General features: G+C 34.7%; 1 protein-coding gene across 1 annotated transcript; it reads left to right on the top strand.

The window, feature by feature from the left end:
* The first annotated feature begins 754 nt into the window (after positions 1-754).
* Positions 755-13,901, top strand: LOC126969914 (trifunctional enzyme subunit beta, mitochondrial). Its single transcript, XM_050815539.1, has 11 exons — positions 755-1,046; positions 1,871-2,042; positions 3,159-3,346; positions 3,998-4,185; positions 4,747-4,921; positions 5,772-5,902; positions 6,792-6,893; positions 7,705-7,818; positions 8,566-8,640; positions 10,281-10,358; positions 11,791-13,901. Exons 1-11 carry the CDS (start codon positions 983-985, stop codon positions 11,923-11,925), a joined length of 1,422 nt encoding a protein of 473 aa, XP_050671496.1. The 5' UTR covers positions 755-982; the 3' UTR covers positions 11,926-13,901.
* Positions 13,902-15,352: the final 1,451 nt, after the last annotated feature.

Raw genomic sequence — 15,352 nt, forward strand, 5'->3', positions numbered from 1 at the left:
TGACAGGAACTATGAATGAAACTATCGTTCTGAGCGTACCTAATAGGCTTCGTATTACTGATCATATAAATAATAGCTTTGCCTATGTTAATGTTACACATATTATTTTATTCTAAAGACAAAGATGAGATAATTAGTTGTTTTTTTCTCATGATTACTGATAATAATTTTAGCCTATTTGTATTGTTGGCAGTTAAATGGGAGCGCTTTTGGCGTTCTAAAGTGTTACAATATATTTTTCATAATCATGATGATGACACTGAAATCTTGTTTGCTTTGTTCAACTCGAACTTGAAGATTTTATAACGATACGCTACTCGAACGGTTGGCTCAGTTCGTTAGAGCACCGGCATGGAACGCCGGAGGTCGTGGGTTCGAGTCCGGCATCGTTCATAAAATTATGTTTTTCAAATTTTATTTGTACATGTATTGAATATCACTTATAATTTAACTAATCATAACTTCGTTTTTGCCAGCTTGAGACCCATTTCCATACGTACAAAACATATCGTACAGGAATGTTCTGTACAAAGAGAATATAATCACTAGTTCTGTATTCTGAGAGAAATAGACAGAAATGATCGAATCATAATATTTGAAATTTGCTTTATGCAGGAATGACAGACAAAGGTTGACACTGACGCGGCTAATTACGAATTACGATCAGTGACTTGAAAAGTGAACAAAGGATTTTGATTTGTGAAATTGTGAATTTGTGACTGATGTGACCAAACCAAAGCACAGATGACAGAAGTGGTCTGACTTCAGAACACTTTTACTCTGTCAGAAGTTAGAACAATATAACTCTAGCGAGGACCAAAGTCCAATTTTATCGAAGTTGCTACTAATACTTGAAATTTGAATATAGTCTTGTTATTAGTTATATTTTCGAGTGGTTTATAAGTTTAGATAACTTGTTAAGAAAATAATTTGATTCACATCTATTTAAATTATTTTTGAGATTCTTAAAAAGGTACCAACCATGGCATCTCAAATTGCAAAAAAATTGTTTAAAACTTCTGTCGCAGGTTCAACTTTAAAATTTGGTATGTTAAACTTTCATAAATGTTTAATTTCAATTTTTAAAATATTTGATTTTAGTTATAGTTATTAGGGAAGAATATAATGAAATCTTGAATACATGAAAGGAAAAACTTTCTTTTAAACTTTGAAGTTTGAACCTTAAATTTGGCATAGATACAAATAATTAATATAAATTAGATGTAGCTACCAAATTTGTACATCGTTATTTTATGTAGACTATATATAACTTACGTCTTTTTACAAATTTTTATTAACTGTTAATTAACATTCAATATGTACTTCCCACTTTCACATACTCTTTCTTACAGTACAAAATTCTGGTGAAAAATTATAGATACGTAACTTAATATCTACAGAGGTCATCATAATTTCCTTAATATCTTCATTACTAAGACAATCAATAAATGATATTATTGGTATCAACTCTTTAATTTAAATAGGAATTATTGGTTGGTATTTTCTTTTTTTTGGTTTTCTTAATCTTAATGTATAATAAGTAATCTTAATGTGTTACGAAATTTAAAAAAATTGTTAAAAAACGTTTGTGTGGGAAAGCATAAACGATTTTCTTAATGACACCACGGACTGGGAATAAAGTGAACACCCTCAGGCTCTTTAATTATAAATGTTTATTGTACGATATCACATTGTAATCCATATTTTATATTTAAAAAAAAAGGCCCACTGAGTTTCTTGCGCCCATTCTTCTCAGGTCTGAGGCAGTCTCTTTTGAATGGGTGGTAGATTTTGACGTTCAATAAGTGATTTTAAATCCTATTTTGAATAAAAATATTTGAATTTGAATTTGCAATAATATACTTTGCAGATATTGCTAGAAGAGCTCTGAGTGTAGGTGCTGTATTACAACAGAAGAAGACACTCAAGGACAAAACAGGCAAGAATGTTGTCCTTGTTGATGGTGTTAGGACACCTTTTCTTTTATCCTTCACGGAGTATGCCAAGATGATGCCCCATGAGCTAGCCAGGCATTCCCTTCTGTAAGAGTTATTTTTTATGTATCATTTTGTTTATAATTTAGGGTTAAAAGTTATATTTAAATAAGTTTTATTACTGCATAAATTATATATATTCAACTTATTAACTAAGTATATAGATATATTAATTTACAATTTTAATATATGAATTTGACTTAAAAACACTTCCAATCTGAGTTATTATATGCCTAATATATTGGGGTTAAAGATTGATCTTTCTGATTTCTATAATAATTTATGTGTAAATTTTTTTATTTGTCTAATCTAGATTTTTCCTTCAACATACACAAAGATGTATGTGTGAAGTTCATCACCATTTTGATTGTTATAGAACTCTCTTCTATACACAATCATTGGAATTTTTTAGTCTTGGGTCCTTAAAAATGTTTCCCGCAGTATAAAAGACCTGCAACTTTAGTGTAATCTAGTCTAAATAAAATACTTTCTTTTACTATTTTTTTATTTAACAGTTAGGCTATGTTTCCACCAAAGATGTGTGAGTGATCCAACCTAAGATGTACACGGCAGAGTAGTAATAAATTATTAATCTTCTGCCTTCATTTCTTCATCGCAAATTGATAAATATAAGTGTTTTTTCCACTGATTCGTTTTCTATACACTACACATGTTAGGTACAACTCTGAGAATAAAATATAGTGACTGCCATTTTTTTATAGATAAAGTAGCACACATTTTCTCACCTGTTTTGCATATACAAAAACCACACTCTGCTTAGTATCATCCCCACCATCTGGATCTGTGGCGTTTCTCCACAGTGCATTTTTCAAGGAACTTTCTTCCACATACAACCCACATGTGGTGTGATCTTTCATGTACGGAGTTTCAAAAACGATTCAATATGGATACCTTCAAAAAATTTGTGGACACCTTCCTAAAAGGCCGGTAACACTCCTGTGATTATTGTTTCGCTTGTTTGCCCTCCTGTTGCATAAAAAATGTACAAAATATTACTTTCGTAAAAAAAACTTCACATGTATTTTGGGGGGTACCATTAGAATTGTTTTAGCATAATATACTTTTGTACTAAAACAAAAAATAAAACTTTTATAACTTGTCTTGACTGATGGAACTTTTTCAATATCAAATAATATATTTCAGGGGTCTCTTACAAAAGACTGGAATAGACAAGAACGTAGTAGATTATATTGTATATGGTACTGTAATTCAAGAGGTGAAGACTTCAAACATTGGAAGAGAGGCGGCCCTGGCTGCTGGTTTCAGCGACAAAACCCCAGCACACACTGTTACCATGGCTTGTATATCCTCAAATCAGGCAATTACAACTGGTAAGTAATTGTAATCACTCAATACGTAACACCAAAACAGTTGAAGTGCTGGCATATTTTAGACTAATGCCTAATAAGACGACCTTCCCAGACTTTAGTATGAAAAAAAGTGGCAAGACATTAATGGTAAGTCATACATACCCAACATATTACAACTTTGCTGCTCATGATTCTTCATTTTACTTAAATTACGAGTCACATCGCAAATGCACTCATCACTTTGAGACATGTTCTTATTTTATTTTATTCAGAAAACAAACACTACAACTAATTACATTTAAAAAAAAATATATAAATCATTGACCAATAAATGTTTCCACACTGAAATAGTACATAGAATGATGCGAGCAAATGAGAATTTAACAAAACATACAAGATTTTATAAGGATACGACACTCGAACAGTTAGCTGGTTAGTTGGTTAGAGCACCGGCACGGAACGCCGGAGGTCGTGGCTAAGAAGTGGCAAGTGGCAAGCTAAGAGCATAATATTCCAGCTTTATAACCAAGACCTCCATTATTGCAATGTGTAAACATACCCCAGTAACCCAGAGCTATTTACCCCATTTATAATTTGGAGTTCACTACTGAGAACCATCATGTCATGGCTGAGTAAAATTCCACCAATCAATTTAATTATTTCTCTTTGCAGGTGTCGGTATGATAGCAGCAGGTGCATATGATGTAATTGTCTGCGGTGGGGTGGAGTTCATGTCGGATGTGCCAATCCGCCACTCTCGCAAGATGAGAGCCTTTCTACTAAAATTGAACCGAGCTAAGACACCTGCACAGAGGTTGTCGTTGCTCGCTACTATCAGACCTGACTTCTTTGCTCCTGAGGTATTTTTACTGAAAAGTGGTTTATTTGGACATTTTGGATGCATAGACACTGAAAATGATGATTATGATAATATTTGGATTAACTCAATAGAATTCTTATTACAAAATTTTAACTGAAACAGATCATTCAGTGTGAACTATGTTACAGCTTAGTAATCATCACTGTGTTGCTTGAATTTTTATTGTTACATGATGAGTATTGATTGATTTCTAAGCTGCAATGTCATAAGCGGCCACCATAACACCAGCAGGCAGTAGTGTAGTAAAAATGCAATAGTTCGTATTAGTCTGAAAGAAACAGACCGAAACATTTTCGAAATTCTATAGTGATAAATATATAACTGTTATGTAATTTATTCGATCATAGCACAATTTTCCTTTTTGGTAATCAAATTCAAATTCACCTGTTGTTAAATGATCACCGCCGCCCACACTCTCTTGCAACACCAGAGGAATCACAGGAGCGTTGCCGGCCATTAAGGAAGGTATATGGTAAATAAATAGTTATATCGCTCGATCTACGTGTAGCATCCATTACAGTGTGCTTGACTGTGTCCCCAGCTGCCAGCAGTCGCAGAGTTCTCATCTGGAGAGACCATGGGGCACAGCGCCGACCGCCTGGCAGCCGCCTTCGGAGCCTCACGCCAGGAGCAGGACGAGTACGCCCTGCGCTCCCACACGCTCGCTGCGCAGGCGCAGGCTAGCGGCTACTTCACAGACCTCATACCGGTCAAAGGTGACACACTCCCACTTAATTTACCGAACACACAAATAAAAATTGAAAACAAAATTTTATGAACGATGCGGGACTCGAACCCACGACCTCTCGCGTTCCATGCTCTCCCAACTGAGCTAACCGTTCGCATGTCAGTGACGCTTCGTCATAAAATCTTGTTGAACTCTCAGGTTGAGTTGTATGCAAAGGCTTATATAATAAATATGAGTTAAAGATTTATGTATAAATATGTATGTATGTATGTATTTCATATTAAACATTGTTGTTTGTCACTGGTACAGATTATGTCTAATTAGGGCTACATAGTTTGTGTGTTTTTTTTATTCTGTATTTTTTTGGGGGTTCGTCAAAGATATGTCACCCCCATAGCTTAAAAAAATCCTTAATTACATCACTCGATATATAAAAAACGCTTGATAGTGGAGTGGCTAGTAAGCATTATTACACACACCCACACTGTGATTATTTTTGAGGTAACTCGACCACTCTGAATTGTTCCGTACTCTTTTCATCAAAAGATGGAAGAAATCATTGATTCTTGTGTCTCCGCAGTCATAGTTTGGATAAGTAAATGTGAAAAGCTGAAATTTTGTATATCTATAACAAGTATTGTTTTTTATAACCTTGATGCATATAAACTTAATAATAAGTTGAAAAACTTTAATCAAATCGGACACATGAGCGGTATGATAGTTCATTGAATAAAAACAGATGATTGTTAAACGCTAAACAACAGAAAGACACCGATTTGTAATAGAACTTTTTCAAAACAAGTGGTTAACTTTTTTGTAATACCACCGTTATTATTGCGTTGTGAAAGTTCATTATTTTTATTTTATTCTGTTTACAGTGGAGGGTAAGGATGGTGCAGTGGAGAAAGACAATGGTATTCGTGTATCCAGCCCTGAACAGCTCTCCAAGCTGAAGCCGGCCTTCGTGAAGCCCCACGGCACCATAACTGCGGCCAACTCATCATTCCTCGTATGTTATGTACATGTAGCATGTAATTAGGGAAATGGGGGACAGGGAAAGGTGTATCTTTCTACCTGATTTAATTAAAAAAAAACACTTTTTAAATGATTTAACCGCGTGTTATTGCAACTGTGTTTTTACATCAGATTTTGCGTAAAAATCACATTTTTATTATTATTTTAGTTTCGAGACCGTTCCAGATCACGTTTTCAGAGGGAGTCGACTTGATTTTAATCCTTTGAAAAGCGTTTTATTTAAATGTGTAAGACTCGCGTTGGTCAAAGAAAATACTACCTGTTTCAATTAATTTTTTTATTATTTAAAAATTACATAGAAAAACTGGTTTGTCAGTTACCATTACTTTAGACATATTTATGATAGAATATAAATAAAAATCAATCAAAAATTTTTACACGAAACAGCTAATTATTGTAATATTTTAATGACTATTATTGTTTGTATCAATCGCTAAGCAAACATTACCTCGAGTATCCTAACACATTCCTGAGCCCGCGATCATATATACTGACATCAATTCTATTCTCTCTATATAATTCTTTTTTAAATGACCCAACTTCTTTTGGTATTTAAAAACTGGTGGCGTATACTTTCTATAAAAACTATAATTTTCAACTTTCTATTTTGCATTAATTAGTTAAGGTATTTTCAAAAAGGGGGCTACTCATTTTGGATGAAGTATCATTTAGATTTGCCATGTCTGTGTACCCAAAAAGTTTGGGTTAAAATTTAAGTTTAAAAGAATGGTTATGGATGAATTCAGGGATTCATAAGAATATTTCTTCTTCATTCTATTTTGAACGAACGAATGAATTTTGTTGCCCCTAACATCATAATCAGAATGATCTCTAATAACTTAAATAATAATAATTGTATACAGACGGACGGCGCTTCCGCTTGCCTGATAATGTCGGAAGCAAAGGCGAAGGAGCTGGGACTCAAACCGAAGGCCTACGTGCGAGACTTCACATATGTTGCTCAGGTATATTTGATTACATATAGTATCATCGAGTATAGTTTTTGGTTGTCTGAAAGAGAAAGCTTCAAGAGATAAGTCCGACTGTTCTTATTAATTGATACGCCCTGCCCAATACAATGCAGTTGCTGCTCAGGACTCTTGAAAAACCCAAAAATTCTGAGTTCTTGATTCTGCACTATAATTGCGCTCGTCACCTTGAGACATAAGATTCTGCACTGTAATTGCGCTAAATCTAAGGCTCATTTGCCCAGTAATATCACTGGCCACAGCGCCCTTCAGGCTGAAATACAATGCTTACACATTACTGCTTCATGGCAGAAATGGGTGCCGTTGCACCCATAATCTAGCCGGCATCCTGTGCAAAGGAGCCTCCTTACACTAGTGTATAGTAAAAGTAGTGTTAGTATTTTAAGACTTAACTTTTACTTTTGGACACGTGGAGCGAATGAGTGAAGAAGGAATGACGCATCAAATAAATAAGGCAAGTGTGTGTGCGCAAGTTGGTCGCGGGAGACCTCGTAGAACATTCGTCGACCAAATTGGTGACGTTTTGAGAAAAGGAGAGGTCCGAAGCAACCGCAACCGGCGAGCATGTATGAAAAGAGTAATGAATGTAGAGGAAGCGCGTGAGGTTTGTAAGGATAGAAGCAAGTGGCATTCTATTGTCTCTGCCTACCCCGACGGGAACAAGGCGTGAGTGTGTATGTACTAAATTAGAGGTGCTTTGTGTTTTTTTGTTGCTAATAAAGTGTTTTCTGTTCTATTCTAAATAATTATCTAAAAAATTATGTAATGTTGTGTTATGTTATATCAGGATCCCGTAGACCAGCTACTGCTGGGTCCAGCGTACGGCGTGCCCAAGATTCTGGAGAAGGCGGGACTCAAACTGACCGACATCGACACGTGGGAGGTGCACGAAGCCTTCGCGGTGAGTGGCTAACATTAACAACCATATTATACTCTAACATATTTATCAAAATTCCATAAATTTAGGACTCCTTTTAATTTATGGAAAAGGAAATAACTCCTCCTATGTAAAGCTACTTTGGATTAAATCAGTGTAGTGTTTAGATCGATTAAAAAGTGTTTTTCATGAACTTACTGAAATGATAGTATATTACTCACCTAAAGACAAAAGTAGGTCATGGCAATGTCCTACTTATCTCAAGTGGTGCGTATACGATTTTTTTCCCACCTGGATGAAAAGGTCGCTTTTAGTCCCTGGTACGAGGGAAAAAGTCGTCATGCCAGGGAAAAGACAGCTTTTCACCAAGATGGCTAAAAATATAAACTTTTGTGTTATTTGATTGGGTTAAGTTAGAAACATGATTTTCGATAGTAGTGCGTAGTACATAATTATTTCAACTTGTTTCTTTGGGTGCTAAAAGACTAATTATCTATATTAGACGCACAACGTGAAAAGCGTTCATTTACTTTAAACCTAAATACTGTTAATAATAGGGTTTACAAAGCAGACTTCGAAAATGTCTACAATATAATCCATGGACGCATCCAATCCAATTTATCAATCCGGTTTTGGAGTTTAGCAGAAGTCCAGTGCGAAAACTGTACAGAAGAATTATGTTTAAAGACTAAACTACGGATAAGACTACAATAAAAAAGTAAATAATCATTTACCTTGTTACAACTTATATACCCTAGATGTATATTTCAGGGTCAAATTCTGGCAAACCTGAAGGCGATGGACTCCGACTGGTTCGCGCAGAACTATCTCGGTAGACAATCAAAGGTAATAAGGCTCAGATTTTTAGCCTAACTAGGTACATATGTTGTTGGGTGCTGTAATTAATTTACTGATAGTATGTAGCAGGGGTGGGACAGACGCCTTAAAGTAACGTTTTCAGAAGACTGTAGTGCCATCTGTTAGTTGGCCCGAAAATGAAAGCTTTGTCAGCTGTCACTCGCTTTGAAACCTTTCAACTTTTCTTTATTTGTGTCACTGCCCACTGGTCATAAAATGGCGGCTAATTCTAGCGTTTGCGCATGTATGTAGCTCTCGTGTTCCATTTAGCATATTTACACTACTAAATCTATCCTATGTTCTATGTTGTGTCAAAATTAAATAACTAACTCTACGCGCAATTTCAACATGGTAAAAAATTGCAATACCTACATTAAAAAGTAGAGTTAGTTATTTAATTGCGTCACAACATTACAAATGAATTTTATAATTTCGAGCTTATATATTTTCGGGGCCAATATCCAGATGGCGCTAGTTTTCCAATAGACAGCTCTTAAAGCGTAGAGAGGGTTCTCTTTTCCCTATATATTATTATACTCTTTGGTATGTCAAGCAACGATGTATGCATTTGATTTAACTTATTTAAAGTCATTGTAACAATTCTCTGTTAATATCAGAATACAATCTGTTATTTGTTTCCGAGAAATCTGTAATAGATCTCTGAATAGTTCAATAATACCATGTTTACGGTAAGAATAGTAAATTGTACATATACTATGGGCAATATCTTAATATATATAAATCCAGTGTCCTGATGTTTATTCCCAGTGAACTCCTAATCTAATAAACGGATTTTAATGGGCTTTACTTCATGGGGTGCAATTTAGTCCAACTTGAGCAATAGTATAATTTTTATTTCGATTTACCCACAGTTATTTTTATTTCCAATATTTGTTTTGTATGGACATATTTTCTATGAGAGAATTGATTGACGCACGGTTTGACACGGTTTGTGAAGCAATTTCATTGAAACAACAAGGGGGCATATTTTACGAAATAATTCTTATTGTTAAGAAATATTATTGACAAAATATTCATACAAAACATGATTTTATTTTTATTTAATATATACAGAACAACGTCTGTCGGGTAAGCTAGTACTAATATGCAGCAACAAACATTTCTCCAATATAAGTACCACTAAGTGTAAAAATTGTGAGTAAGAGTTTAAAACATCAATTATATGTTTGTTTTATGATCATTAATTTGAGCTAGATTAAATAGATAATATTTGAAAAGCGACCTTGTGGGTCGCAGCGATTTTCATCCTATTCTCGCCGCTTGCTTGTTTGTACTTATAAACTATGACGTCATAGTACATGCGCGCCAAGCTTGTCAAAATGGCAGCCGTTTAAAGTGTTTGCGTTAATTGGCTATTGTTAATAATTTTTTAAATACTTTTTCAGTGTTTATATTTTTTTAATATATCCCGCAGACTATCGAATAGAAATATAAAAAAATGCATACATATTACCTATTGTTAATTTTCCGTGCATGACACACAACAGTGCCGCTCACATATGAAACGGTCAAGTGGACTTAGTTCTTTATTTAAATTTCATTTTGAGGGTAGACCTCTCGATGGTGAAAAATAATTTTAATCTACATGAGTGTTGTCTGTCGGGCAGGTGGGTGTACCGGATCTGAACAAGTGGAACAAATGGGGAGGGTCTCTCTCTATTGGACATCCCTTCGCAGCCACCGGGGTATGTTTACTGTACACATTCACTTTCATTATATTACTGACACAAAGTACATTCATAAAAACTATTAATTTAAATAAGTAGTTTTAAATCCGTATGCTAAAAACAGACTTAATTATTTACTCTATGATATTTTTTGTTTTTGGTTTAATCTATGGTTAGAGCTGTCGCCTTGTCATGATCTTTGAAAATTATAACGCGATTGTTAATCTGATGTCTTGTGCAATTATTATATTGTAATATTATATAATGAAAATGGTTTTTGTTTGTAAATCTATCACGTCTAAACCACTGATAGTATCGACATGAAACTACCACCATTCGATGCGAAATTTATCCTAGATGGTTTATGGTTTCTTATTTTTCAAATTACAACGTTCCTTCCTATCAAAATTCGCCAAGCGAAGCGGGGCGGAACGGCTAATATATAACATATACATAATGAAAATGGTCTTTGTTTGAGGCTCAATCACGCCCAAACCACTGAATGTATCGACATGAAACTATCACCATTAGTTGCGAGATTTATCCTAGATGGTTTATGGCTACTTATTTTTTGAATTCCAACGTTCCTTCCTTTTAAAGTTCTTTTGTAATATATAAATGTCCTGAATATCAGTACAGGGTGCCGATGACGGTAGCCTGCAGGATTAGCCGAGTTGGGCTGGCGTAACAAGAGAAACACAATTGTTTAATAAATTGTGGGGTTAAATAATAGTTATTTATGCAACTGTTGTGTAATAAGGGGTATTAAAACACGAATGTGTGATAATAGTATCACATGAGTGTTTTAATACCTAATTATCAACAGTTGCATACAAGACTTAATCTTCACCCAGAATATGAATCCTCTAAAAGATTCTGGAACAGTTAGCTTACTGCTAACATTAAAAAACTAGTCCTAGTAGTAACCTAATATCATTCATTACTGATTATATACAAATAAACTAAGTATTAATGAAACAATTATTTATTTTAGTAGTAATTTACATTTTGTATAGTGCAATTATTAAAACTCACTCGAATATAATTTTCTTTTGCAGCGTTTAAAATGAATCGCTCATTTTTTGTAAACAAAACAATAAAAATATCGAAGAAAAATAGTGAATAGCCTACTTGTTTTTTACGGCGCGCGACGTTCTGGTAGTGTGGAACGCGCGTAAACGAAATTTTTTTGAAATTCATAGAAATACCACGCATCGAGCAACAAGAATGTGGCTGTCTGTTAAAACTCTTTGCGCATGAAGGGATCGAAAAAAAAAACAGGAGTGTTGTTATTAAATTCAGTACAACATTACAACACTCGTTTGGATGATGTAATGGTTATTAGAACATTGGATGTTTTAATGTTCGCAATAAGCTAACTGTTTCAGAATCTTTAATAGAGGATTTAAAGCATGGGTGTAGATAAAGTTATGAATATTATTGATTGTAGGTCCGGCTGGCGATGCACACGGCGCACCGGCTCGTGCGGGAGGACGGACAGTTGGGCGTGATCTCAGCGTGTGCGGCCGGCGGACAGGGAGTGGCCATGATCCTGGAGCGACACCCCGACGCCGTGGCGCAATAGTCGCTCTTTTGTCGCACCTTTAGATCATTGGGACGTAGTTCCTGTAAAACGTTCCAAGCCGCAAACATCACATTTTAAGGAATTCGTGTTTAAAGTTTAATAAAAATTATGTATTCCATACATATGGGTTGGGCTACTAAGTCATGATGTAATTTAAAGACTGACAGTAGGGCTGCCATTTTTTGTCATGTGACCAGTTTTGGGTTCTTAACTCAGTTTCGACATGATTGTGGTTTGAAACGTTTTTCTGGAATTACGACTATTTATACGTCCATATAGACTATATGACAGCTGTGAAAACGTCGAAAAAAAATTCAGTTTAGAGATAACGTCTATATTGAGCAATGCACGCACACTAACACAAAGTGTCATACAAATCGCGAGTGTAAGACGTAGCTTGTCACGCACATTTAAGTATTAAACCCGGCCTGTTTTTATCGGTTGTCTAACAGCAAGAGACTATCTAGACGTATATATTATCTAAGGTCATACCACGTAACGGTCACAAACCCGTCACACGCACTCACTGATGTTTTTATGGTTGTCTCAGCAAAATTAGAAATTATCGACTTTCATTCCAGCGCTTAATTCAAACTATTTTTTTTATTTTGTATTGTTGACCTGGCCTCGCAGTCAGCACCCGGCAATATTTGACCAGATTAAAATAATAATGTTTACAACTATTTATTGTACCAGAAGTTAGTCTTAAACTATAAGTAGAGTTACAAATCAAGCGCGTTATTTTGGGCAATCCACGTTAGTATATCAGTGTATATTTAAACAGGCTTATTATTATAAACATTTGAATCGTTAAGTTATATTTAATTCTAATTGTGAAGAAACTGCATGTAACTCAACTGTTATCACTTTAAATATTAATATTTTTATATATATAGTTCTAATTACATATATACAAGGTATAAGCATATTTTGATTAAAGTCAGAATTTATAATTGTTAATAAAATTGATTACTTAATTGATTTTGCCTAAATCAATATTTTTAATGATAATTTTATTAGAGCAAAAAAATTTTATTTAAAAGGTGTAATACCTAATAAAGTTAGAACGAATTTGAAGAAAATGGCACATTTTATGGGCAATTTTCAAATATGTATTTTCAAAAATGGTTCGGTGTTTAATATATTTTTTTAAATTATTTAGGGACGTAAACTATCGAAAGAAAAATATGCATATTTCTTATAAGTCTCAAAGCCGATTGGCGCATAATTACTATAATTGCAATGGTAAAGATAAGCTGATATAAAAATCTCGAATCGAACTATCAAAGTGGCTTAAGACCTTGTCCAGAAGTGTCGAATTCGCCGCGAAATATTTCGCGAAGTATTCGCTTGAACTGAATTCAGAGACTAGGCGTGCTGTGGAGGAGAATGGAGTGCTGAAGAATTGTTTTTAGACGAAGTAGAAAATAGATCGCTGTTATGGGCTTTGGAATGACCTGATTATGTTCACATCGTCCCGAAATGCTCGCTTGTATGTCACGCCCATTCTGGTCGCAACAGATATACGCGGCAGATAATAGCGGCCCTTTCTGGACAAGGTCTTTGATGGTGATTTAAACCAATATTTATTAAATGAGGGTACTTTAGACAAACACTAGTTTTTTTTAATAAATTTTATTGAATTTTTTATAATTCTGCGCTTATCCATTATTATCCAAATGTGACTTTACTCGAGTGTAAATTCCGCTAAGGTTTGTCTCTAATCAATTCGACACGTGTTTCGCCTCTGCATGAGGCATCCTCAGGGGATGTTGACTCGCCATTTGACAAAGATTGGGTTTTTTAACATAAAATATTTATTTCATCAATCAAAAATATTTCTAAAGTTTTTAATTTCAATAACTTCTGTACAGTGTGGTGTTTCACTTGAATAATAATGTATGTTTATTGTGTAATTGATAAGGTATTTTGATGTTCCCTTTTTATATATTTAATAAAAATATTGTATTTGTTGATCCTTGTTTTATTTTCATATATAATTTGAACAAAATTTATGTAGGTACTTAATAAAGAAGGTAAATCTGGTGATTGCACCATTCAAAACAATATTCTATTATTGAATAGAATATTTTTTTAATGAATGAAAATGGCACGATCTTATTAGTATTGTGAACAGTCACCAAAATAGCCCACATGATTGCGAAACTGAAATGGCAGTGGGCAAGACACATAGTTCGACTATCTGGTCAAGATCGCCGGAATACGTTGGATGAGGGTAGCGCAGGACCGATCGTCGTGGAGGTCTTTTGGGGGAGGCCTTTGTCCGGCAGTGGTTGTCTTCCGGCTGATATGATGATGATAAACCAAGCGAGTTATCACTGCGAGAGATCTTTATAACATTTTACAGCTGTACACGGAGTGTAAATATACCACAGAATTACACAAGTTTTTAAAAAACCACCTGCCTCATCACACTTTGATAATTGAACACATTCACTGTCCAGTCCCATATCCACATAAAACATGATGAGAAAATCATGAGATACCAATTGGATCCATTTTGGCGAGACAACACGTCCTGAGGATGCCTCGTGCGAAACACGTGTCTAATTGTTTAAACACAAATATTGGCGGAATTAACACTAAAGAAAACTCAAATCATTTGTATAATTATGGATTTCCGCAAAGTAACGCCTACTTCAATAAATTTTCTAATACATATGATTTAATTTTCATTTCAGTTGGTTTTGATTAGATACTGGTTGAGGAAGGCAGTTATCACAAAATCTGTAAATGAGATTCTTTAAATAAAATTAAAAAATAAGGGTTTTATTTTCAGTGAAATGTTCATTCTTCAATATTTAAAGTACATCCCTATTTGTTATAGTGGTGGTACGCCAAAATTATCAGAGTGATGACTTGGCACGAATATAAAATTTCTAAAACAGATTTCTAATGCAATCCACCTTTAGATAGCCATCGAAGAATTGAATTTCGCGGGCATAAATCAGATCAAACAGCCCTTCGGAATCGTTACCGTGATAAATTCAGTAAAAGACACACAATGAAGCGACGTCGCTCACCAATGTCAAGCAATAGAGCCGTTCGCAGAGATAACCGATCCTCGACGTTTCAAATTTGAAAATAAAATGATTGAATATGTAAATTATTAAATCCTAGTATTTTACATCTGAGGCTTTTCGTGCGGTCGCTCCAATGTTATTATGTCTCAATCTGTGGAATAATTAAAAGTAGAATATAATATTACGATACGAGCTAAGTTGCTCATTAAATACGTGGTTGTGGGTTGCAGCCCGAGCCGTAGGCTCAGTAGACATATGTACCAGTACGGAAACTCCCTACAAAAGTCCGAAATGACACACTCACACAAACATGCGCATCGACGAGGCCCCTAAGCAGTTTTCGCGGTCAATACGAGTCGAGTGCCACGTTGTTATTAGTTTGT

Source organism: Leptidea sinapis, chromosome 19 (genome assembly GCF_905404315.1).
Source record: "Leptidea sinapis chromosome 19, ilLepSina1.1, whole genome shotgun sequence".
NCBI classification, from domain to species: Eukaryota; Metazoa; Arthropoda; class Insecta; order Lepidoptera; family Pieridae; genus Leptidea; species Leptidea sinapis.

Coding starts and splice junctions, on each gene's coding strand:
- LOC126969914 (XM_050815539.1), top strand. CDS start 983: ATGGCATCTCAAATTGCAAAAAAATTGTTTAAAACTTCTGTCGCAGGT. Junction 2,043..3,158: donor CTAGCCAGGCATTCCCTTCT/GTAAGAGTTATT, acceptor AATATATTTCAG/GGGTCTCTTACAAAAGACTG. Junction 4,186..4,746: donor CTGACTTCTTTGCTCCTGAG/GTATTTTTACTG, acceptor CTGTGTCCCCAG/CTGCCAGCAGTCGCAGAGTT.